A 23,707-nucleotide genomic window follows, 5' to 3' on the forward strand; every position below is an offset into this window, starting at 1 on the left:
CTGAATGCACCGTGGGCCGGGGGTGGCCGTGTTCACTCAGAGTGACCTGCTGCCCGCCCAAGGGTCTCTCCACGAGCTTGTGGTCTGCAGGGTTTCTCTTCCTTCTCAGCCAGAGCCGCCTCTCGGTGAGCGAGCGCTGCTTCCCGGGACTAAAGCCAGAGGCTGTGGGTTGGGAGCCAGGCCCTGGATGGGGACCTCTGGGGACCAGGGTCTGTCCCCACTGAAGCCCCTTCCCTCCTCTGCTCCTCAGTTTCCCCTCTTCCAGAGCGAGCTCTGCTGTTGAGTCTGCCACGCTGGCTTCCTCCCGGCCCTCCCTGGGCCTCCCTCTGCTCTCACCAGGGAGGTGGGTGCCCGCAGGCTGGGCAAGGACGTGGTGTCCAGCAGACACGCGCCCTCTAACCATCAGGCTGGAGGAGCATGGAGACGGCCGCCATCGAAGGAGGGGCACTGTCCCCAGGGCCCGCAGCGTCACTGACAGAGTCCATTGCACAGGGAAACACAGGGCCCTGCTTCAGACATTTTCAAGAACTCCAGTGGCGATGGCAGAGCATGAAACCGAGCTCGGGCCAATGCCCTGGCCCTGGCTGCCCGGAACGCTCCAGGCTGGGGAACGCCTTGGTGGGCTCTCCCTGGGTTAAGGAGGGTGGGGCGGCATGCCCACCAGGTTCTCGAGCCCCACCCCTGAGGGAGGGTTGCGTCACTGTGAGAGCTGCGGGTCTGCAGAACGGGGCGTGTTCTGCACCCTTGGGTGGCCCAGGTGTGCGGGCTCTGCAGGGAATGCCCAGACGCCAGGGGTTGTGGGGTTGGCTGGGGCAGGGCAGGAAGGACAGGTTCTGTTTCCTCTCTGCATCAGCTGCTGTGCGGGGCGCTCATGCCTACTCAGGGGCTTACGCACTCATTCATTCACTCAGCAAAGGTTGTTTGAAATTCCTTTACCTGCTAAGCTCTGGGGATTTGGGGTGGAGTGGAGTGGACTGAGTCCCTGGCTTCATGGAGCTTACAGCCCAGCAGCCTCGGGGGTGGGCGGGTTTGGGAATTCTGGAGTCTGAATTTTGACTGGGGTCCTGGGTTGGCCTTTCAGGGTGGGGGCTGCTGGGCTGCACCTGGGAGACATGCGTGCAAAAGAGCCTGGAAGGCAGACGTCACAGAGGGGTGGGGGGAACAGCACAAAACCAACCCTGGACTTGGGCACAAGAGCTCCTGGCTCTGCTGTGTGCGAGGCCAGGTGGGTCATGCGGCAGCTCTGTGGCTCAGTTTCCCCAGCAGTAACATGGGGGCGATAGTAGAGCCCCCACCCGATTGGGTTGGGCTGAGTCAGCACAGAGCCAGCGCCCAGCACCCCAGCTCCCCACGAGCCCATTTTCCGTGTTGGTAAAATGGGGACAGACCCTTGCACTGCCACCCCCAGGGCCAGGAGGACCTGAAGGGAGAAGCTGAGACGAAGGTGACGGGGGAGTCCCGAGGGGCGGTGCTGCCCTGGGCAGCGGTAGCTCCTGTTTCCACGTTCCCAACCTCCGGGAAGGATTCCTGTGGGGTGCGGGCTCCTGCGGCCCAGGGTCGGGGGAGACCCTTGGCACCAGCTGGACCCTGCTGCCCTGACTCACATTCCTGATATTTTCCCCACTCAGATCAAAGCATCCCACAGCTGTGGGAACACCCCAGCGACCGGGAAACTTGTTCCTGGGATATTTCATTTCCAAAGCTGTTAGCTGAGGACCCAGAAGGGCACGTCGTAATTTTTAGTTCTTTGAAACCACTTTTAATAGAAGTTTCTTGTGAAAACACAGGCTTTCAGCATGGCAGTGGAGAGCCCAAGCTCGAAGTCAAATTGCCTGGGATCAAATTCCAGCTTGCCACTTACTGAATGTGTAGTTTTTGGCAAAATAAGCACTTTCCGCTTTAGTTTCTTCATCTGTAAAACAGGGCTAATGCCTCGTGCTCCCGGGCAGTGTGGGAGCTGACGTGCGTAGCTGCGTGGCACGGCGCGGCACAGGGGTGCCCGGCTGACGCCGGCCAGTGTTAGCCACGATTTGCCTTAACAGCGGTGGTTCCTGCGGCTTGTGGGCCACTTCTTACTTGCTGCTGAATACTCAGTCTTCACCGTCACCTCAGGCAGGACACCGAGGTGCACCGAGGCTGCAGGGTTTGCTAGTAGGTGCAGAGCCAGGCACGGAACCCGGGTGGTCTGACCCCAGCTGGGGTCCTTCTCGCTGCCGTCTGCAGTGCGAGGGACGGTGGGGGGCTGCCCTGCTGCCTGGCCTCTCCAGCACCAGCCCTTCTTGGGTGACCACCTTGATCCAGCCCTGGGCAGGGACAACCCCGCAGGATCCCGAGCTCCCACTGGCTTAGCTGGTTGACGTGGAGCCAGTAGGGTGACTCTGCCCCAGCGGGAAGAGTGGAGGGTGTGACTGGTGAATGCAGGACCAGAGCTGGGGGTGGAGGCCCTGTGCCCTGGGCACTCGTCTCTGCTCGGCTTCCCCGTGTTGCTGTTACTTTGGGTAAAGCCCCCTGAATTCCTTCCAGTGAACGGTTTGAGGGCTTGTTATAGGGCAGGGCTGTGCCCGGTGCTGGGGACATAAAACAAAACAAGGCCCCATCCTTGAAGGCTTGTCGCCCAGTGGTGGAAACAGACCCTGGGAGCTGTGCAGGGGCTGGGGGGAGTAGGGAGGGGGCACTGAACCGGGTGGCGGGGGGTCTGGGAGGCTTCCTGGAAGTGGTGTGGATCCGGCTGAGTTCTGAAGGCCGGGCAGGAATTAACCAAGGAACTAAGGCTGGGGTCGAGGAAGAGCATCCCAGGATGACGAACAGCTTTGTGCAAAGGCCCAGAATGGCTGGGTTAGAATGAGGGGTGGGCTCCAGTGGGGAATCTCTCCCCCGTGAGAAGGGGAGGAGGAGGGGGTCTTGCTGGGTCCACATGCCAGCAGGAGTCCCTGGGAGACGGAGCTCAGCCTCCCAAAGGGTGGGGTCCCTAACCAGAGCAGTCCACAGAAGGGCCACGTGCCCTGCCGAGGTGAGCCCCCCACCCTGGAGTGAGCCCCCACCCTGGAGTGAGCCCCCACCCTGGAGTGAGCCCCCCACCCTGGAGGTGAGTCCCCCACCCTGGAGTGAGCCCCCACCCTGGAGTGAGCCCCCCACCCTGGAGGTGAGTCCCCTGCTTGGAGTGAGCCCCCTGCCCTGGAGTGAGCCCCCTTGCCCTGGAGGTGAGCCCCCCACCCTGGAGGTGAGCCCCCGCCCTGGAGTAAGCCCCCCACCCTGGAGTGAGCCCCCAGGCCTGGAGTGAGCCCCCCTACGCTGGAGGTGAGCCCCCCACCCTGGAGGTGAGCCCCGCCCTGGAGGTGAGCCCCCCACCCTGGAGGTGAGCCCCACCCTGAAGGTGAGCCCCCCACCCTGGAGGTGAGCCCCCGCCCTGGAGGTGAGCCCCCACCCTGGAGGTGAGCCCCCCACCCTGGAGGTGAGCCCCACCCTGAAGGTGAGCCCCCCACCCTGGAGGTGAGCCCCCCACCCTGGAGGTGAGCCCCGCCCTGGAGGTGAGCCCCCCACCCTGGAGGTGAGCCCCACCCTGGAGGTGAGCCCCCCACCCTGGAGGTGAGCCCCCCACCCTGGAGGTGAGCCCCGCCCTGGAGGTGAGCCCCCACCCTGGAGGAGCGCCAGCGGGGCCAGGTCTCACGGCTCCACCAGGATCAGAGTGGGCTGAGGATGGCATCCTGGATGGGGCTGATCGAACAGACTTTGAGGTCCCTTCCAGCTGCCACACTCTGCTCCACAAAACCCTGCTGGGAACAGTGAGACTAGAAAATACAAATCAATATGTGAAATCCGCACCCTGTCGGCCTCCTCCCTCCTCGGAGGAGCTGCCCCCGACGCCGGCAGGCCGCGGGCCGGAGCTGGCGGGAACCTGCTTTGTTCCCGAGCAAGCACGGCCGGTGTCCCCGCAGTGGGCAAGGCCTCGGGTGGTCTTTTAATCATCCCTGCCTCTGCGGTGCTCACTGTCCCGTCTCGGCTGACATCCCCTCTTCCCATCTCCCCCGCTCTGATCACCGGGAAGGGAAGACAGCTGTCGGCCAAACTGCCGGCTGCGGACGCGGCGCCCCTGAGGCCTCGTGGGAAAGCTCTGCTCTCTCGGAGAAAAGGACCGCTGGGGACGGCCGGTGTGGTGACCCCAAACTAACCAGGCCAACGGCCACACGGCAACCCGAGGCTGTTCCCATTCTGCCTCCTGGGGGTCCGCTGGCGACCGGAGTGTCGGGAACAGCTGGCAGGGCCTGGCAGTGGGGAAATGGAGCTCGCTGTGCGTGGGGACGCGGTGGCCGGTGCAGCCATCGGGGCAGATCTCCTTGCCCACCACAGCTGGCGAATCTGCGTTTCCTTTGTGTTTTTTATGTTCACGTGATTGTTTTGAAGACCATCTGGGTGGCTCTCAAACACATTCACTTTCTGATTTTCATAAATAGTTGCATTTTCCGCACAGGCCTGAAATGCAAGCGGCCGGGTGTGTGTGGCGGGCGAATAACTTAGTGACGGCAGTGGGTGTGCCATCAGTCACCCCCCCAGTGTCCTGGCTGTTCTCCCTCCATCTCAACCCTCCATCATCACTCTGCCATCAGCCGCCACCCCACAAGTAGTGACGGACGGCAGGGACCTGCTCTGCTCTTGCGTGGCAGCCCAGGCAGCTGTTTCCCTCAGGCCCAGGGGATTCTGGGACGTGACCGTGGAGACAGAGCCCACCTTCAAAGCGCTTGGTACCACGCCGGGACCACCACCAAACTTCGTCACAGCTTGGGATCGTCCGGGGCTGGGTTTGAATTATTCCCACCAAGTGGCAACGACTAGGTGGATTTCACAGGATTGGGATGCTCCCAGGTCACTTGGAAGAGCAGGTGCAAGTGTCCAGAGCAGAAACACACACGCCCGTGTCTGTCTCCGTGCTCTGGAGCCTCCGGGGACCACTGCGTGAGAGGGCCCCAAATCCTGCAGGGAGGGATGTCATGATGTCTCTCTTTGAAAACCTTGAAACCCACTGATTTCTGCCTTTTTCTCTCTGTTTACACCACAGGTGATCTTGATCTTGACAAAGTACTACCACGCAGACATGGGGAAGGTCCTGGAAAGTTCTCTGTGGCGGTAAGTCAGCCCGATGGTGGGCCTTTCTCCTCAAGCGCCTGCGGGCCAGCTCCCGAGGCACTCAGCCGAGGACTGTGCAAGTGCCTGGCCGTGGAGCGGCTCTTGCAGCCCCTGTGAGTCGGTGGCCTCACGACTTTGCTTTGGCTCGAAAATGCATAAAGGAGACGTTGAAAGCAGATTCAGAGCTTCGTCAGTGGGTACAAACAGCCCTGGGGGACAGACAACTGCTCAGAAAGCGTCTTTGCTTTCTTTTCTTTTCTTTTCTTTTCTTTTCTTTATTTTTTTCCCCCCTTCCCTTTTGTCCTCCCCGGAGGAGGAGGTTTGCATTGTGCATTCAGGTCAGTGCACATTCCCTTTGCTGTGCGCTGAGCTTCACACGCATCCCCCAAAGGCTCCGATTAGCCTCATTGTTTGGGCGCTTTTCTTTCTTCCGGGCTTAGCCGAAGAGCTTGGTAAATAAATAACCCACTGACGACAGCGGACATCTCTTTAAGTGTAAAATGTGAACTCAGCTCGAGAACATCAGACGGCCCCTTTGATGTTTGAGACGAGCGAGGAGGTTCTGAGAGGCCCTCTGGCATTATCGGTCCGTGGTTACACCTGCTGCCGGGAAGGGGCAGCCTTCCCGGCAGTGGGCTCCAGCCTCCCGGGCTGCCGGTGCAGTTTCCTCCCACGAGGACTCTGCCTCTTCTGGGCACGGATTGCCACCTCCGTGTCTCTGGGTGTGAACCCATTTGGTTTCCAACATGTGTTTCTCAAGGAATAATTAGTTCACTTTTGTATTTGAGATCCACAACAAAATAGCTATGCTCGCTGATCAGAACCTCAAGTTGATTTATTTTCAGCTTTTGGCTTTGCTTTTAGCAAATGGGTTTGATGATTCAGTCTGTTGGTTCTCACTGGGGGATTTCTGTGACACTTTGGGAACTCGCTGAAATGGTGCCGAGAGTTGGGTTCTTTCTCTGCGGCGTAAAGGACGGTGTCGCCTCAAGCCTGCTGGCCTGGTCACCTATGGGGCTGCCAGTGAGGCCGACACTGGAGATCGAGACACTCGCGCTCCCCAGAGTTTCTCGTGCCCCCTCCCCAGCGAGGTGCCTTCCCCAGCCAGGCCTCCCGGCCCCCTCCAATTCCATCGTCCCTGCCAGAAAATGGGGTCCGTGGTGGGTCCCATCCCTGCATCGAGGGCAGAGGATTTCCTGCGATGACGCCCCCGCCGTCACTTTACGTGCTGGAGCGGCGCGGTCACACTCCCTTGCTGCCCCGCGTGGGCAACAGGCGCACTGTCTGCGCACGAGAGCAGGGCGCAGGGCGAGCCCCACAGGCCCAGGAGGCTCCTCAGCTGCCGCTCGAGGATTCCAGTTCCAGGGCTGCTTCCGGCAGGCCCAGCAAGGTAGGGAGCCCAAGGGTGGGGACCCCAACCTCCTCAGCGCCTCCTCTGCCAAGTCGGTCAAGCACTGGGGTGCGGGCGCTCGGGTGGCACGCACTGTACATCCCTGGACGCCCTCCTCAGAGATTTCCAGAACCCCTGGTGTCTTCCGCTCACAGCAGCATCTCCTTGTGTCTGGAAATGGGGGAGATGAGAGTATCCGAAGCGCTGTTTGCGTCGGGATCGGTCCTTCCGGCTGCCTCTGCGACAGAGCCGCTGGGTGCAGTTCGCACCTGCTGCGCGTCCCTGGGGGTGGGACTGACCTTGCCAGCCCGGGGCGTGGGCCCGGGACCCCCGTTTGCGGGTTCCAGACAGGATTCCTCAGAAGCAGATGGGAAGCCGAGAGGCCAAACCGCCCACCTGAGGGGTGCTCCGAGGGTGGGGGCTCCTCCCCCTCCTGCGAGCCTGGGGCGGGCGCCGTGGGAAATGGAGATGGAACCCCTGCGGGGGGTGGTGAGGACAGAGGGGGGACGGTTGAGACGCCCCTAGATCAGTGCACAGTCTAAATTTAGTTTTGCTCGGAAGCAAATCAACGGATTTGAATTTTCCACATTTCTTTCTCATCACTGTCTCTACACCAGATGTTTCTTTGCCTTTATTAAAAGTACATGCAAAAACATTAGTCATTTCAAGAAAGTTCTCCCATGTCCCTCCCCTTGGTGCGCTTACTTTCTTTGTTTATGTTATCTTTTTTACGCTGACATATTTATATGGATACAGACATAGGATAAGGTTTTGTGCGCTTTTTCCCTCACTTATACAATGTTTCCGGTGTTCCCATGTGGCAGTGGGGTCTGCGCTGTCATTTCCTTTGTGGCTGCACCGGCCCCCGTGGCTGCGCGCGGAGACCCAGCCGTGGGCGCTGGCGCTGCCGTGGCACTGTTGGCACACGGGGACGGGCTGGCTCCCCGCAGCTGCTGTGCCGTAGGATGGAATTCTTTTCAGGAGGAATGTGCTCTGCATCCCCGCTGCTTTGGTTTCACAACCTTTCTAAAACTTGCTAATTTAACACGAGTGGGGGCAGCCGATGGACTACACTGTTGTTTTAATTTGTGTCCCTTCGTTTCCTAGTGAGGGGGAACAGTTTTCCGTGTTAATGACTAATCACATTTCCTCTTTTGAGCATTATCCACGGCTGTCCTCACCCCCACCATGGGACGTGGGGTGGCTGGTTCCTGGGGCTGGAGGATCGCCACCGGCCTGTGTCTGCGTGTGTCTGAGGCGCGTGCGGATGGAAGGTTTCACATGCGTCTGGAGAGCACATATTAAATGGGGTTATTAAAGACTCACTATTGAATGCTCACTGAGCCTCCTAAGAAGTCCCCTGTGTAATCACAATGAATGTATTTCTAATGACAGGTGTGGCATTTACACTCTGGGAATGGCTCTCTGAAATCTGAGCCAAATGCATTTTTAATTGTCCTGCGTTTGCTGGGCCCCACGTCAGCAGCGTCTCCCTCCTGGCCTTGATGGTGACCCGATGTTCTGCCCCTTTCTTGTTGTGGTGGGGGTCCTCTGCTCAGTGTCAGGCCCCCTTCAATCAGTGTAAGAGGCTGGGGATGGGCGGGGAGCGAGACTCTCGCCCAGGAAAGCCCGTGGCTGGTGTTGGGGATTTGAAATGCACAGAGCTGGCTCTTCCATGCGCCCCTCCCGAGAGAGCTGTGGAAGCCGTGGGGGGCTGAGCAAAGCCAAGTGCATAGCCGTGTTCTTAGCAGAGCCACACAAGAGTCACTTAGAAAAGCATTTAGGCCAGGTGCGGTGGCTCACTCCTGTGATCCCAGCACTTTGGGATGCCGAGGACAGAGGACCACTTGAGCCCCCTGGGCAACATAGCAAGACCCTATCTCTATAAAAAATTATAAAAATTAGCTGGGCATAGTAGTGCGTGCCTGTAGTCCCAGCTACTCAAGAAGGTCAAGTGGGAGAATTGTTTGAGCTGGGGAATTCAAGGCTGCAGTGAGCTGTGATCACACCACTGCACTCCAGCCTGGGTGACAGAGCGAGACCCTGTCTCAAACAACAACAACAACCAAAACAGAAATAGAAAAAAAGAAAAGCTCTTGAAAAGTGCGATAGCTTGAGTCCTACTTGGGAAGGTGTGGGTTGAGTGTAGGTGTTCCCAGAAGTTCCCCCAGGGAGAACAGAGAACGGCTGGTCTAGTGTGGTGCTTCTCAGAGCCAGGGGTGCACCGGCTCCTGGGCGGTCGGATGCAGGGCGGCCTGAGACACTGCTTTCCTGTCAAGCTCCCAGGTGCTCCCAGTGCCGCTGGCCCAGGGACCACACTCTCCGTAGCCAGAGGCTGGCCTGGGAGGAGGGAGGCTTAAAATCCTTCCAGGGCACTTGGAATAATGTCCAAGCTACACCCTCTGCAGAGACCCTCTCCACCCCCACTCCTGCCTCCTAACCCCTCCAGTCTCAGCTGCTCCCATGCTCCCCTGACTCCTCAGGGTCCAGGCATGCTGCCTGCGGTGGAGCTCGGTCCATGTAAGGGCCTGTGCACGCCACGGCTGCCTGCCTGGAGAGCATATGGCGCTGACCCTCAGGTGGGGGCTCCTCACCCACCTTCAGTCTTGCGGCCCCCACCACTCCATGTAAAGAGCCCTCCGCATTTTTTGTCACATTTCTCATGGAAGTGGGCGGTTCTTGTGTATGGTTTGCCTACCACCACTAAAGCAAAAGCTGGTTGGGCATGGAGACCTGCCAGGTCCATGTTGTTGATCACCAGCATCCAGAACCAGGCACAGATCTAGCATAGGAGATGCATGCTGGGCATTTCATGAACAGATTGACAGCTGGACAGAAAAGTAGAGGACAGACAGATGGATGGGTGGATGGATGGACGTATGGATGCATGCATGGATGGATGGATGGATGAATGGATAGATGGATGGGTGGATGGGTGGATGCATGGATGGATGGATGAAGGGATGGATGAATGGATGGGTGGATGGGTGGATGGGTGGATGCATGGATGGATGGATGAATGTATGAGTGGATGAATGGATGGATGAATGGATGGGTGGATGGATGGATAAATGGATGGATGGATGGGTGGATGGATGAATGGATGGATGGGTGGGCGGATGGGTGGATGCATGAATGGATGGATGAAGGGATGAATGAATGGATGGGTGGATGGATGGATGAATGGATGGGTGGATGGGTGGATGGATGGATGAATGGATGGATGGGTGGATGGGTGGATGGATGGATGAATGGATGGATGGGTGGGTGGATGGATGGATGGATGAATGGATGGATGGGTGGGTGGATGGGTGAATGGATGGATGGGTGGGTGGATGGGTGAATGGATGAATGGATGGGTGGATGGGTGGATGGATGGATGGATGGGTGGGTGGATGGATGGGTGGATGTATGTATGTATGGATGGTGGTGTGGTTTGGGGGAAACACTACTGGGACCTAGAAGACGCTTTACATTTATGGGGTCATCCTGGGGGATGCTGTGGAATCCAGGAGCACAGAGTGGGCTCTGATGCTGTCAGGCAGAGCAGGAGGGGTCTGGGAGCGACTGGAGCCAGAGAGAAAGGTGACTGTGGCCTCCTTCCTATGCCCTGCCTCTCTATTCCATGTAGCCCCCAGAACGTCCTGCCACCTCACACTGAGCAAGTCTGCTGGGCAAAGTGGACTTGAAATGTAGGGCACAGTCCCCCAGCCCCGGGGACTCTGGGCCATCCCTGAACCAGGAAGGCATTAAAGCTGTGCCAATTCTGCTGTCTCACAGGCACATTTGACCTTGAGCAGGACGTTCATTCTGGGGCCACCTCTGGAGTACAGGGGGTGGGATGGATCTCAGGTGTTCTCCCAGAGGGACTTGGTTGGATCCTATCCTTTTTGTTAGGGATGGAAGGTGATTCTTTTCTTCTATCTTCAGTTTAATTGTGAAATCTTAACCTATTCAGAAAAGTATAGAATGTGCATAACACGTGCCTGGGTACCCGAGTGACAGAGCCAAGGTAGTACTCACTAAATAATCCAGCATTTCCTTCCCCGGTGCCCCTTGTAGTTAGTTTGGGGTCATGTTTGGGCCAGTGGGTGGTGAGCAGAAAAACCTGGGCTGAGCCACTGAGATTCAGGGCTTCCGGGTTTGCCACGGCAGAGCCTAGTCCAGCTCAATGCCTGGTGTGTGGCTGGAATCAACATTAACTTTTTCCGTATATGTCTGGGATCCCCCTTCTCGCTCTCACAGCACTACGCTGTGAGAGATACTGATCCAGCCCAACTCCTCCTCTGTCCTACCCCGCCCCCGCCTACCTAGAAGTAACCTGTTGCTTGATTTGGTGTGGATCATCCCCATTTTAGATCAAAAAGATAAAACATAATATATAAATCATAGTTTAGATAGACACATCTATATGAATATCTGCAGTCAATATGTTCTACTGCTCAGCTTGTTTTGAAAATTGATAAAAATGACATCATATTGCCTTTTGAAATTTGATTTGTATTCCCAACTTTGTTTTGGTAATTGGCCCATGTAGCACATGGAACCTATGACGTCCGTCCTCCTGTGCTGTGGGAGTGTGAGGACCGTCATCCCCCACGCCCTGCTGTTCTGAGCAGGGCTGCAACAAGCACTCATGGCCGAGTCTCTGGCAGAGGCCTGGCCCGGGGGGAGAGTGTGCTCAGCCTCCTTTCTCTCTGCCTGTTGCCAATTTATCTGCACGGTGACGCGCTGCTCCTCATCTTTGGAGTCACCAGACTTTCCTCGTTTGCACTCAGGTGCATGTGAGGTTGTAGCTCAATGTTGTTTCATTTCGCAGATTCCTGATTGCTGGTGAGATTAAACATATTTTCCTATGTTTTTTGACTATTTAGGTCTTCTCTTCTGTGATTTACCTGTTCACATCTTGTCCCTATCTTTTCACATTGGGTTGTTTGCCTTTTTCTTAACTCCTACTTCCCACTGTGAAAAGCCCAAGGCATTTCCAGGGCCCTTAATTTTGGGACGTGTGTCTGCGAAATGTGTCTTGTGCTCCTACCACATGCCACTCATTCCTTACTAAGACCTTCTAAGAAGGTTTCCTCCTAAGAGTGTTTTACTGTGCTCATTTATGTCTCAAAGTGTGATCCTTAGAATAGTAACTCTGTGGGGTGGTGTATTAGTCAGCTGTTGTGACAATAATGCTGTGTAACAAGTCACCCCAAACCCAGTGGCATAGACTAAGCATTTAGTCTCCTGCCCCTGGGTTCACTGTGGCTGGGTTGCTTTAGGCAGGGCTTGGCTGGGTGGTCAGGCTACTGGCTGGTGGGCTTGGATCCATTCCATGTCTGTTTATTCTGGAATCAAAGCTGGTAGGAATAGGACAGAGGCCACCAGGACATGTTCTTCTCATCAGAACACTGGAGCTCAAGAGCCCAACCACACAAGCACATTTTAAGACTTCTGCTCACATCGGGTGTGCTGGGATTCCATTGTCCAAAGCAAGTCTCATAGCCAAGCCCGAAATCAGTGGGTGGGGGTGGGGGTACAGTCCCAGGAGGTTGGCAGGGGAAGGGAATGTTTGCTGAGTGATAATTTAAAGTATCACAGGTGCTAATAGCTGTCTCCAGAAAATACATATTTTGTGGTCATACTTGATAAATATACTTAGGTTGATGAAAGTAACCAGAGTTCTTTACTGTAGGATTTACAAGGTCTTTGACACACCAATGCACATTACGCTTCCCCAAGAAGCGTTTCTCAGTCTCGATTGATTACATAATCTTTAATTTTATTTTATTTACATTTTATTTCTCTTTAAATTTTAATTTAGTTTAATTTTGTTTGTTTAATTTTATTTATTTTCATTTTCACTTTTATTTACAAATTTTAATGCTGACGTATTATGTTATTTTATTTTTGTTATGCTGAACATTTCCTGGGATTGGGTTTCGCTAGGACACACTTTGGGAAACTCTTTTTTATAGATGATTTATTTCTGTGGGGCTGGCATTTGAGATTTTTCAAATCACTTCTATTTACCTATGATGTTACTGCAGTTTTATATCATTCCATTTAAAATGAGATTTAGTTATATTTTCCTACAGTGTCTTCCTCCCTCTATGTCTTTTTTTTTAAACAATTTTTTATCGATGCATAATAGATGTACTTAGTTTCAGGGTACATACGATAATTTAATACATCCATGTAATTTGTAAAGATCAAATCAGTGTGCATGGGCTATCCATCGCCTTAAATATTTGTCTTTTCTTCATGCCAGAAACATTCGAATTATTCTCTTCTAGCTACTTTAAACTATGTGATAGGTTATTGTTAACTACAGTCCGCCTACCAATCTAGCTAGCGCTAGGTCTGATTTCTTCTATCGAACTGTATGTTTGTGCCCATTAATCAACTTCTCTTCATCCCTTCCTCCCCCGCCCCCTCCTGGCCTCTGCTAAGCACAAGTCTCTCCCTCTCCGTGAGACCCGCTTGTTCAGCTCTCACACGTCAGCGAGAACGTGGGATGTTAGTCTTTCTGTGCTTGGCTTCTCCACTTGACATGGTGACCTCCAGTTCCATCCATGTCACTGCAAATGACAGAATTTCATTCCTTTTTATGGCTGAATGATATTTCATTTTGTATATATACCACATTTTCTTTATCCATCCATTCGTTGACGGGCACTCGGGTCGATTCCGTGTTCTGGCCATTGTGACTGCGCCACGGTGGTCACGAGAGTAAGATGTCTCTTCACTGTACCGCCCTCCTTTCCGAGGGCTGTGGCCAGCAGTGGGATTGCTGGGTCATATGGTGGTTCTAGTTTCAGTTTTTTGAGGAACCGCCATGCTATTCTCCGTAGAGACTGTACTAATTTACATCCCACCAACAGTGTACGAGGCTTCCCCGTTCTCCACATCTCACCGGCGTCTGTCACTGCCTGTCTTTTTGATAAAAGCCATTTTAACTGGGCTGACATGATCTCTCACTGGTTTTGATTTGCATTTCTCTGGTCATTAGTGATGTTGAGCATATTTTCATATACCTGTTGGCCATTTGTATGTCTTCTTTTGAGAAATATCTATTTAGATCTTTTGCCCATGTTGTAATCGGATTATTTGTTTTGTTTTGCTACTGAGTTGTTTGAGGCCCTTGTATATTCTGGTTGTGAATCCCTTGTCAGATGGGTAGTTTGCAATTATTTTCTCCCACTCTTTGGGTGGCCTGTTCACTTTCTTGATTGTTTCCTGTGCTGTGCGGAAGTTTTAGCTCAGTGTGACCCCATTTGTCCATTTTTGCTTTGGTTGCCTGTGCTTTAGTGGTCCTACATAAAAACCTTTGCACAGACCAATGTCCTGGAGCATTTCTCCAATGTTTTCTTCTAGGAGTTTCATAGTTTCAGGTATTAGATTTAAATATTTAATACAATTTGATTTGATTTTGGTGTATGGTGAGAGAGAGCCGTCTAGTTTCATTCCCCTACATATAGTTATCCAGTTTTCCCAGCACCACTTATTGAAGAAACTGTTCTTTCCCCATTGTGTGTCCTTGGTGCCTTTGTTAAAGATGCATTTGACTATCAATGTGTGGATTTGTATCCGGGTTCTCTACGGTCTTGTGTCTGTTTTAGGCGGTCCCATGCTGATTTGATTACGACAGCTCTGTAGCAGACTTTGAAGTCAGGTCCCATGGTGTCTCCAGCTTTGTCCTTTTTGCTTATCATTGCTTTGGCTCTTCGGGGTCTTTTCTGGCTCCATATGAGTTTTAGGGTTTTTTTTTTTCCTATTTCTGTAAAGAATATCATTGGTATTTTGATAGGGATTGCATTGAATCCGTAAATTGCTGTGGATAGTATTGTCATTTTAACGATATTTGTTCTTTTAATCCATGAGTACGGAATATCTTTCCAATTTTTTGTGTCCTCTTCAATTTCTTTCGTCAGTGTTTTATAGTTCACCTTGTATATATCTTTCATGACTTTAGTTAATTGATTCCTGGATATTTTATATTCTTTGTAAATGGCATTGCTTCCTTGATTTCTTTTTCAAATTGTTTGTTGTTGGCATATAGAAATGCTACTGATTTTTGTATGTTGATTTTGTATCCTGCAACTTTACTGAATCCATCTATTAGTTCCAACTGTCTTTTGGTGGAGTCTTTAGACCTTCCTTAGTATAAAATCATGTTGTCTGCAAACAAGGCTAATTTGACTTCTTCCTGTCCAGTTTGGATGCCCCCTTACTTCCTTCTCTTGCCCAGTTGCTCTGGCCAGGACTTCTAGTCCTATGTTGAATAACAGTGGTGAAAGTGGACATTTCTGTCTTGTTCCAGATCTTTGAGAAAAGGCTTTCAGGTTTTCACCATTCAGTACATTGTTAGCTGTGAGTTTGTCACATGTGGCCTTTATTATTTTGAGGTATGTTCCTTTTATACCCAGTTGTATGGGAGTTTTTTATCATAAAGGGATGTTGGATTTTGTCAAATGCTTTTTGTGCATCTACTGAGATGATCACATTGTTTTTGTTCTTGGTTCTGCTAATGTGATGTGTCACATTTATGGATTTGCAAATGTTGAATTATTCTTACATTCTTGGGATGAACATATTTGATCGTGGTGAATGATCTTTTTAATGCATTGTTTAATTCAGTTTGCTAGTATTTTGTTGAGGATTTTTGCATCAGTGTTCATCAGTGATGTTGACTGTAGTTTTGTTGTTGTTGTGTCCTTGTCTGATTTTGGTATCATGATAATTCTGCCCTTTTAGAATGAGTCTGGAAGTATTTCCTCCTCTTCAACTTTTTGAAGACTTTGAGTAGAATTGGTGTTAGCACTTATTTTAAAGGTTTGGTAGAATTCAGCATCAAAGCCACCAGGCCCTGAGCTTTCCTTTGATGGGAAACTTTTTATTATGATTTTGATCTTATTACTTAACATTGGTTTATTGAGGTTTTCTATTTCTTCATGGTACAATCTTGGTAAATTACATGTGTCCAGAAATTTATCTATTTCTTCTAGGTTTTCTAATTTGTTGGAGTACAGTTGTTCATAACAGTCTCCAGTGATTCTTTTGTATTTCTGTGGTCTCAGTTGTTAATGTCTGTTTTTACATTTCTGATTTTATTTTATTTTATTTGGGTCTTCTCTCTTTTTTCTTAGTTGGTCTAAAGGTTTGTTGATTTTTCTTATCTTTTCCAAAAAACAACTTTTCATTTCATTGATCTGTATTTTTTTTTATCTCAATTGCATTTATTTCTGATCTTCATTATTTCTTTCTTTCTACTAATTTTGGATTTTGGTTTCTTCTTACTTTTCTAGTTCCTTGAGGTGCATCATTCAGTTGTTTATTTAAAGTCTTTCTACTTTTTAAATACAGGTGTTTATTGCTATAAACTTCCCACTTAGTACTGCTTTTTCTGTATCCCATAGATTTTGGTATGTTGTATTTCCATTTTCATTTGTTTCAAGAAATTTTAAAATTTCCTTCTAAATTTCTTCATGGACCCACTGCTCATTCAGGAACATGTTGTTTAATTTCCATGTGTTTTTGAGGTTTCCGAGATTCCTCTTATTATTAATTTCTAGTTTTATTCCATTGTGTTAAGGAATGATACTTGATATGATTTCTACTTTTTAAAATTTGTCCAAACTTGTTTTGTGGCTTAAGATATGGTCTATTCTGGAGAGTGTTCCATGAATTGATGAAGAGAAAGCGTGTTCTTTAGCAGTTGAGAGAAATGTTCTGTAAATGTCAGTTAGGCCTATTAGGCCGAGTGTGTAATTTAACTCCAGTGTTTCTTTGTTGATTTTCTGTCTGGACGATCTGTCCATTACTGAGAGTGGGGTGGTAAAGTCCCCCACTGTTATTGTACTGCGGTCTGTCTCTCCCTTTAGATCTGTTAATGTTCGCTTTATATACTTGGGAGCTCCAGTGTTGAGTGCGTAGACATTTATAGTTGTTATATCCTCTTGCTGAATTGACCCTTTTATTATTATATAGTGACCTTCTTTGTCTCTTTTTACGGTTTTTGATTTGTAGTCTATTTTATCTGATATAAGTATAGTTACTGCTGAGCATTTTTTGGTTTTAAGTTGCACAAATCCCTTTTCTTTCAGCGTATGTTTGTCTGTATAGGTAAAATGGGTTTCTGGGAGGCAACATATAGTTGAAATTTGTTTTGTTATCCATTCAGCCAGTCTACATCTTTTAATTGGAGAATTGAATTCTATTATTACGATAAGTAAGAACTTACTACTGCTACTTTGTTGCTTGTTTTCAATTTTTCTGGTAATTCCTCTTTTTATTTCTTCCTTTCTTACTATCTTCCTTTGTGATTAAATGATTATTTTTTTCTGGGGGTAGTTTAAATTTGTCACTATTTATTTTTAGTGAATGTATTATAGTTTTTTGCATTGTGGTTGCCATGAGCCTTATAAAAATCATCTTATAGATATAACAAGTTATTTTAAAGAGATGACAACTTAGATAACAAAGAAAAGAATAGAAACAAAGAAAAAACAAAAAAATCCACACTTTAACTCCATCTCTCCTATGTTTTTATTTTTAGTTGTCTCAATTTACATATTTTTCCATTATCATCTCTTAACAGGTTGCTGTAGCTATTATTGTTTTTGTTAGACTTGTCTTTTGGGCTTCATACTAGAGAGAGGAGTGGATTGTGCACCACAGTTATAGTATTAGAGTATTCTGGGTTTGTCCTTGTACTTAATTTTACCAGTGGGTTTTATACCTTCAAATGTTTGTTTTTTGTTTTGGAACATTAGTGGTGTTTTCTTTCAGATTGAAGAACTCTCTTTAGCATCTCTTGTAAGATAAGTCTGGTGGTGGTACATTCTCTCATGCTTTGTGTGTCTGGAAAAGACTTTATATCTCTTTCATATTTGAAGGATAACTGCCTGACACAGTATTCTTGGATGGTAGTTTTTTCTTTCAGCATTTTGAAAGTGTCATTCCACTCCCTCCTGGTCTGTATAGTTTCAGCTGAGAAGTCTGTTGCCGGATGAATTGGAGCTCCTTTGTGTTCTTTGCTTCTTTTCTCTTGCTGCATCTAAGATCTTCTCTTTGTCCCCGACCTTTGAGAGTTTGACTATTATATGGCTTAGAGTAGCCTTATTTGGGTCAAATCTGTTTGGTGTTCTCTGACCTTCCTGTATCTGGATATTTATATCTTTTTCAAGTTTTGGAAAATTTTCTGTTATTTTTTTTCACTAAGCTTTCTGTCTCTTGCTCTCGCTCAACTCCCTGTTTTACACCAATAATTCTTACATTTGGTCTTTTGAGGTATTTTTTATATCTTGTAGGTGATCTTCATTCCTTTTCATTCTTTTTTCTTTTTTCTCCTCTATTTTCAAATGGTCTATTTTTGAGCTCACCAGTTCTTTCCTCTTCTTGATTCATTCTGCTGTTGAGAGCCTATAATAGATTTTTCAGTTCCACAAATGTGTTTTTCAGTTCCAAGATTTCTGTTTGATTTTTTAAAATATTTCAGTCTCTTTTTTAAATTTCTCTGATAAATTTCTGAATTGCTTTTCTGTGTTATTTTGAAGATTATAGAGTTTCCATAAGACTTCAGTTTTGAATTTTTGGTTAGATAGCTCATGTATCACTGTCTTGTTAGGGTCAGTCACTGGTCCTTTGCCTGTTTTGGGAGGTCATGGTTCCCTGTTTGCTATTGTTTCTTATGAATGTACGTCTATGTCTTTACACTGAAGGATTAGTTATTTATTTCAGTGTCCTCTGGCTTGTTTTGTTTCTTATGGGATATATTTGCTTAGAGGTTTTTTACCGCTACCACTAGGCATTGCCTCCTTTTTGTCTCTAGGTGGCACCTTCAACCCAGGTTCACCCTGGCTCTAGTATAGGATTGGAGTGTTGCCCTTCCCAAGTGGGCGAGGTCCAAAGGAGATACCGTGGCAGTGTGGGAAGGCTGGCTAAGGGTTCGTGCCCAGTGGACCTGTGGTACTGCTAAACAGCCATTCTGATTTGGGGTCTCCTTTGGCTGAATTACAGAGCAGAGTTTTCGGGGCTGGAGGTGGCAGTCCTTCCTCCCTGCTTTGTCTCTGCCTGTCCTCTGGGATATTTCTCCCTTCATGCCCTCGAGAGGCTTCCCATGGACTAAGGCAGGGTCAGGGCTCCTGTCAGAGAAACCAAGATGGTAGGGAAGCTGGTTGTCCACCTCAACCTTACGTTTTCCAGTGTAGAAATTATGAATTGGGGGGAAATTTCCTGCAGGTTTGGTGCCGAGCAGAATGGGGGAGGCTGTCATGGAAGTGGAAGTCCAAGTTTCTTACCATCTACTCTGAGTCTTTTAACTTTCCTGTGACCCCAGGACCTGTCTCATCTTCATATTTATGTTTTGAAATATTGCTGGTGATAAACTTGGCATTGCATATTTGTTTTTGGCTTTCTGTGGGTAGGAGTGAGCCAACTTGCTTCTGTGCTGCCATTTTGACACCTGGAGTTCTCCTTGTTTTTTCTCTTTTAATGTGTAGAATTTTAGTATTATGTGATGTGGATGCAGAGTCTGAGGAATTTGATCTGTGAAACCAAACAGCAGTGCAAAGACCTCTTGACAGTCACTGACACAAGGAGACATCAAAGTCCTCCTCTGAAGAGGCAGATGATGGCCCGGGGGAGGCGGTGGGGGGGTGGATGTCACCACCATCGGCTGCCCTGAAATGGACAGAGCACTATGCAGAGCACTTTACCACCGTGAGCATGCCCAGGGCTCACAGCCCTCTCTCAGTGGCCCCTAATGTGGGGCCAAGCAAAGAACTGCTATGCTGATAGGGTCCTTGTAAGCAGAGAATGCTGAGTTCGTACTCATAATTTTCAGAGGGGAAAATTAAAGAGATGATACACCTTGCCCTTTGGTCACCCAGACTTCAGAGAGAAACAGTTGTGCACTGTAATGGCAGCTCTACCCTCAGGCTAATGACAGGTGCTGCAAGTCCTCTGCACCCCAGAGGACCTTGGTTTCAATTCTGGCTCCATTGCTTCCCTCATGGTGACCTCCTGGGCCTTCTGTGTGACATAAGTAAGCTCAGCCATTCAGATCTCAATGCAGACCTCGCAGTCCTGGTGAAGATGACAGCAGATAATGCTTGTCAAATGCTTGGCACGCTTATTAGGTGTCAGAGGTCTGCTTCCTTCCTCTATTACCTTAAAATCTCCCTTTGGCCTTTCACCAGCTGCATTTTCACTCCCCTGACCAGCCTCTCTCCGTGTTTGCTTTAACATTGCCATGGAGACCTGAGTTTGATGTAAACAAACTCAGAGCAGATAGGGATGGAGAGAGAAGCCCGACTTAAAAGCTTTTGGGGTTTGAGTCTATTCACTAAATAATTCAGTGTGAACCAACAGTTTGATGAGGTTAGGCTCAGAGGCCTTCAGGTGCCCGTAAAATGCTCTGGGACAAGATTTGGGGTGACTGAGAGGTCACGGGAATTTGAAGAAATCCCTCAACGTTCCCAGCCCGTCCACCGGCTGCTTCTCTCCCTCTTGACTTCAATACCTGCCCTCCCTTGGGTCCTGACTCCAAGAACCCCTTCACTAATGCTAGTTTCTCTGCCTACTGAGCCTCCCTCCCTTCCTCTCTCCTCTCTTTCTCCTTCTCCCTTTCCCCCTCCCTCTCATCAACCATCAATCTTTTCTTCCTTCTTTCCATTCCTCTATCTTCTCTCCCTCCATTACTTCTACCCTCCCTTCCTACCTTTGCTCCTTCTTTCCTCCTTACCATTCTTTTATCTATCCATATGCATTTATCCATTGATCTACCCATCCTTCATCTATCCATCATCTACCCATCCATCCATCCATCCACCCAGCCATCGTCCATCCATCATCCATTTATCCATCAATCTACCCATTCTTCATCCATCCATCCACACACCCATCATCCATCCACCATCCATTTATCTGTCGATCTACCCAGCCATCATCCATCCATCATCCATTTATCCATGGATCTATCCATCCATCATCCATTATCCTCCACTCATCCATCCATCCATCCATCATCATCCACCCAGCGATCATCTATTCATCATTCATTTATCCATAGATCTACCCATCCATCATCCATCATCCATCCATCATCCAGCCAGCTCTAGGCTGGAGTCATCTATGATAACTGACACCCAAGATTCAGAATTTAGTAGGGGATACAGACACAGAAACAACCCATGACATTGGCATGTGATCTATACTATGATGGGGGTGAGAGAACCAGGGAAGCACTAGACACCCCCATTCCATTAGAGCAGAGGAGGTGGTCATCAGGGAAGACTTCCTGGAAGAAGATTCACCCCTAGTCTCCAGGCACCACAGCCTCCCTTCTCTTCCAGGTGGCTGTCCCCCCACAGTGCCTTCTCTGCTGCTGTAGCCATGGTGGCTTTTCACCTGCAGCCCAGCTTGTCCCAACCATCATTAACATCCATCCTGCCAAGCTCTGTCAAATCTGTGCAGCAGATGCCAAAAATCCTCTAATCCTGGGCTGCGTTACAGAAGTGCAGCTGCTGGCTTTGGAGGTGGTGGGAACATTCTTCCCTCCTCTGTTCTGGTGGGGCCCAAGTCCCAGGTTCTGCTGTAGGGCCTGCCCTGAGAGAGTCGCAACCCACCTGTGCTCACGTTGGTGTTGTATGCCGTTTGCATGCTGTCCTCCCTCTCTCTCCTGGGTCCTGCTCAGCCGGCCTTGTCCCTGCAAGCCAGAATGGCCATCCGCTGGTGTGGGAGAAGTTCTCAGGGAAAAAGCAAATGAGAGCAGAAAGAGGTCCTCGGGCTGTTCTGAGCAAGCCCAGCAGCCTCTGCCCCACCAGAGCGTTGGCTCCGAATTTAGCTTTCTGACAGTTTGTAGGGGATCTGGCGTCTCTCCCTGCCAGGATGGCAGCCCTGCCCACGCAGGCGACCCTGCACATTCCCACAGCCGGATTCCCAGTCCACATGATCTTCTTGGATGCTTTTTTGAGAAATGGGGGCAGATGCTCAGGGTCGGGGGGAGGAGGGCGCCCGCGAGTGTTATGGTAACGATCTGATTCCTCTGCCTTTACTTAGCCAAGACCCCTTCATTGGTCTTCTCCCTCCCTAGATCTCACACACCCCTGCCCCACCCTCAGTCTGGGGCCTCCCTGCAGCCCTCTGCTCCTCCTGAGGGATCTCAGCAGCCTCCTCAAGGACCCTCCCTGCTTCCCCGTGCTCGGGTGTACCCTCCCTGCCTGCTCCCCGCCCCCCACCCGGATCCCTTCCCAATTCCCCCACCCCACTGGGCTGGGCTTGCGCCTCCCCTGGGCTCTCCCAGGGCCTCTGCCACAGCCCCAGCTGTCCCCGCCGTGGAGGGCATCTCTAAGTCTCTAGAGTCAGGTTTTCTGTGTTCTCTGCACCTGGCAGAAGCTCTGCAGCTGGCGTGAGCCTGGGGCTTGCTGAGCTGAATCAACACCCACAGGGCTCTGCTCGTAATTCCAGCAATAAACCACCTCTCATTTCCACAAAGCAGGACGCTGTATAATGCCACTAACCCTTTCTCAAGAGACTCTTGATGTAGATGCTGCCAATTTTTCTCTAGAAAATTCTCCCTCAAAAGATACCTTACTTTTAAATAATTATAACCCATGATCGTCATAGGAATTTTGGAAACTATAAAATAAATGAGGCATAGAAACAATTCCCTGTGTTAACCCCACCTCATGAGATTAAAACTATTAATATTTCAGATGAATATTCTCACTAGTTTTTTTAAGATGCAAATATATACATGTTTTATAAATTTTGGATCCCAACTGAATTATGTATTAAACATTTTCTTATGCTCCTACATATTTTCACAGGCGCTATTTTTAATGGCTGTATAATATACTCTCGTCTGAAGGAGGCATTATTTACTTAACCAAGTCCTCATTTTTAGACATCTGAGTCATTTTCGGTTTTCACTAACGTGAAGATACAAAGCAGGCTATGGTGCGTGTCCTTGCACGAATGTTATTCCCACATCTTTGATTATTTTCTTAGGAAAAATTCTTACACGTGGACTTTCTCTCCTGCATATCAGATCGCGGGTGTTGGGATTCTGACGCGTGCTTGCCCGTGTGGCGGGTTTGTCTCTGAGGCTGTTGCTGATGCCACTGGGGAACCGAGGATTAAAGGGCCGTTTAGACAAGAGGCTACTTAGGGTCAGTGGGAGAGCTGCCTCCTTCCCTGGTGCGGACGCATCTCCAGCTGAAGGAAGCCTGACCAGGCAAGACAAGGACACACGTGCTGTTCTATAAGTCCCCTTAACCGTGGAGGCTCTGACCCTGACCCCGGTTCCTTCCAAGGGTGCTGGAAAGTGCTGGGCGCAGCTGTAGGCATCCAATATTCCTAATGTGCAGAACAGAGAGCCCAAGATGGCGAGGCGCGGCTGAGCTCTGAGGCTGGGGGCCCTGTCCCACCCCAGGGCATGCTGGCGCCTCGGCAATGGGTTCTGAGGGATGAATAAAAGTTCTCCGGGCAGCGAAGGGCAGCTGGAGCAGGGGAGGGCAGTGTAGGCAGTGGGAGCAGCGGGGCAAAAGGCAGAGGCCGGGAAATGCCCAGGGTTTGGGCCCCGGTGGTGAGCAGCCAGGCTGGCGCACAGGGAGCGTTAGTGTCCTGTCACTGCTGTAACTAATCGCCACCAACTTAGTGACTTAAAGCAACACAGTGCATCATCTCGCAGTTCTGGAGGTCAGATTCCGACCGGGCCTCGATAGGCTAAAATCGAGGTGCCGACGGGACAGGCTGTGCTCCTGTCCTGGGGCTCGAGGGAGGAAGCCGTTTTCTCGCCCTTTCCAGCCTCCCGGGTTGGAGCGCGGGGGCTGACTGCGCCGTTGTTCACGGGCCCTAGTGTCCCCTCTCGCGCCTTTCTTCTGTGGTCCCTCCCCCTTCCCTGACCACAGTGGGAAAAGGCTCTTGTTTTAAGGCCCCCGTGCGATGCCACTGGGCCCACCTGGGTGATCAGGGCTAATCTTCTCATGTCAAGGTCCTTAACTTAATCACACCTGCCAAGTCCCTTCTGCCACGTGAGGTGACATGCAGAAGGTCCAGGCACTAGGATGTGCATGTGGTCCAGGGCCCTTGTTCTGTTGCGCACACAGGGCATGGCGGCCTTCAGAGACGATGGCCAGAGGCGGTGTCTCAGTGGAAGGCCTGACTGGGGGCACTAAGACTGAACACAAGATATTAAAACAC

The 23,707-nt window shown here is 50.1% G+C and overlaps 1 protein-coding gene across 1 annotated transcript in view; it reads left to right on the forward strand.

Moving 5' to 3' along the window:
- Positions 1 to 23,707, forward strand: part of SORCS2 (sortilin related VPS10 domain containing receptor 2) — a 467,883-nt gene that overhangs the window by 176,218 nt on the left and 267,958 nt on the right. Inside the window, exon 2 of the mRNA XM_069495848.1 lies at positions 5,054 to 5,121. Within this exon, the coding sequence (XP_069351949.1) occupies positions 5,054 to 5,121 (68 nt within the window). The remainder of the gene's footprint in view (positions 1 to 5,053; positions 5,122 to 23,707) is intronic.

Source organism: Eulemur rufifrons, chromosome 20 (genome assembly GCF_041146395.1).
Source record: "Eulemur rufifrons isolate Redbay chromosome 20, OSU_ERuf_1, whole genome shotgun sequence".
NCBI lineage: Eukaryota > Metazoa > Chordata > Mammalia > Primates > Lemuridae > Eulemur > Eulemur rufifrons.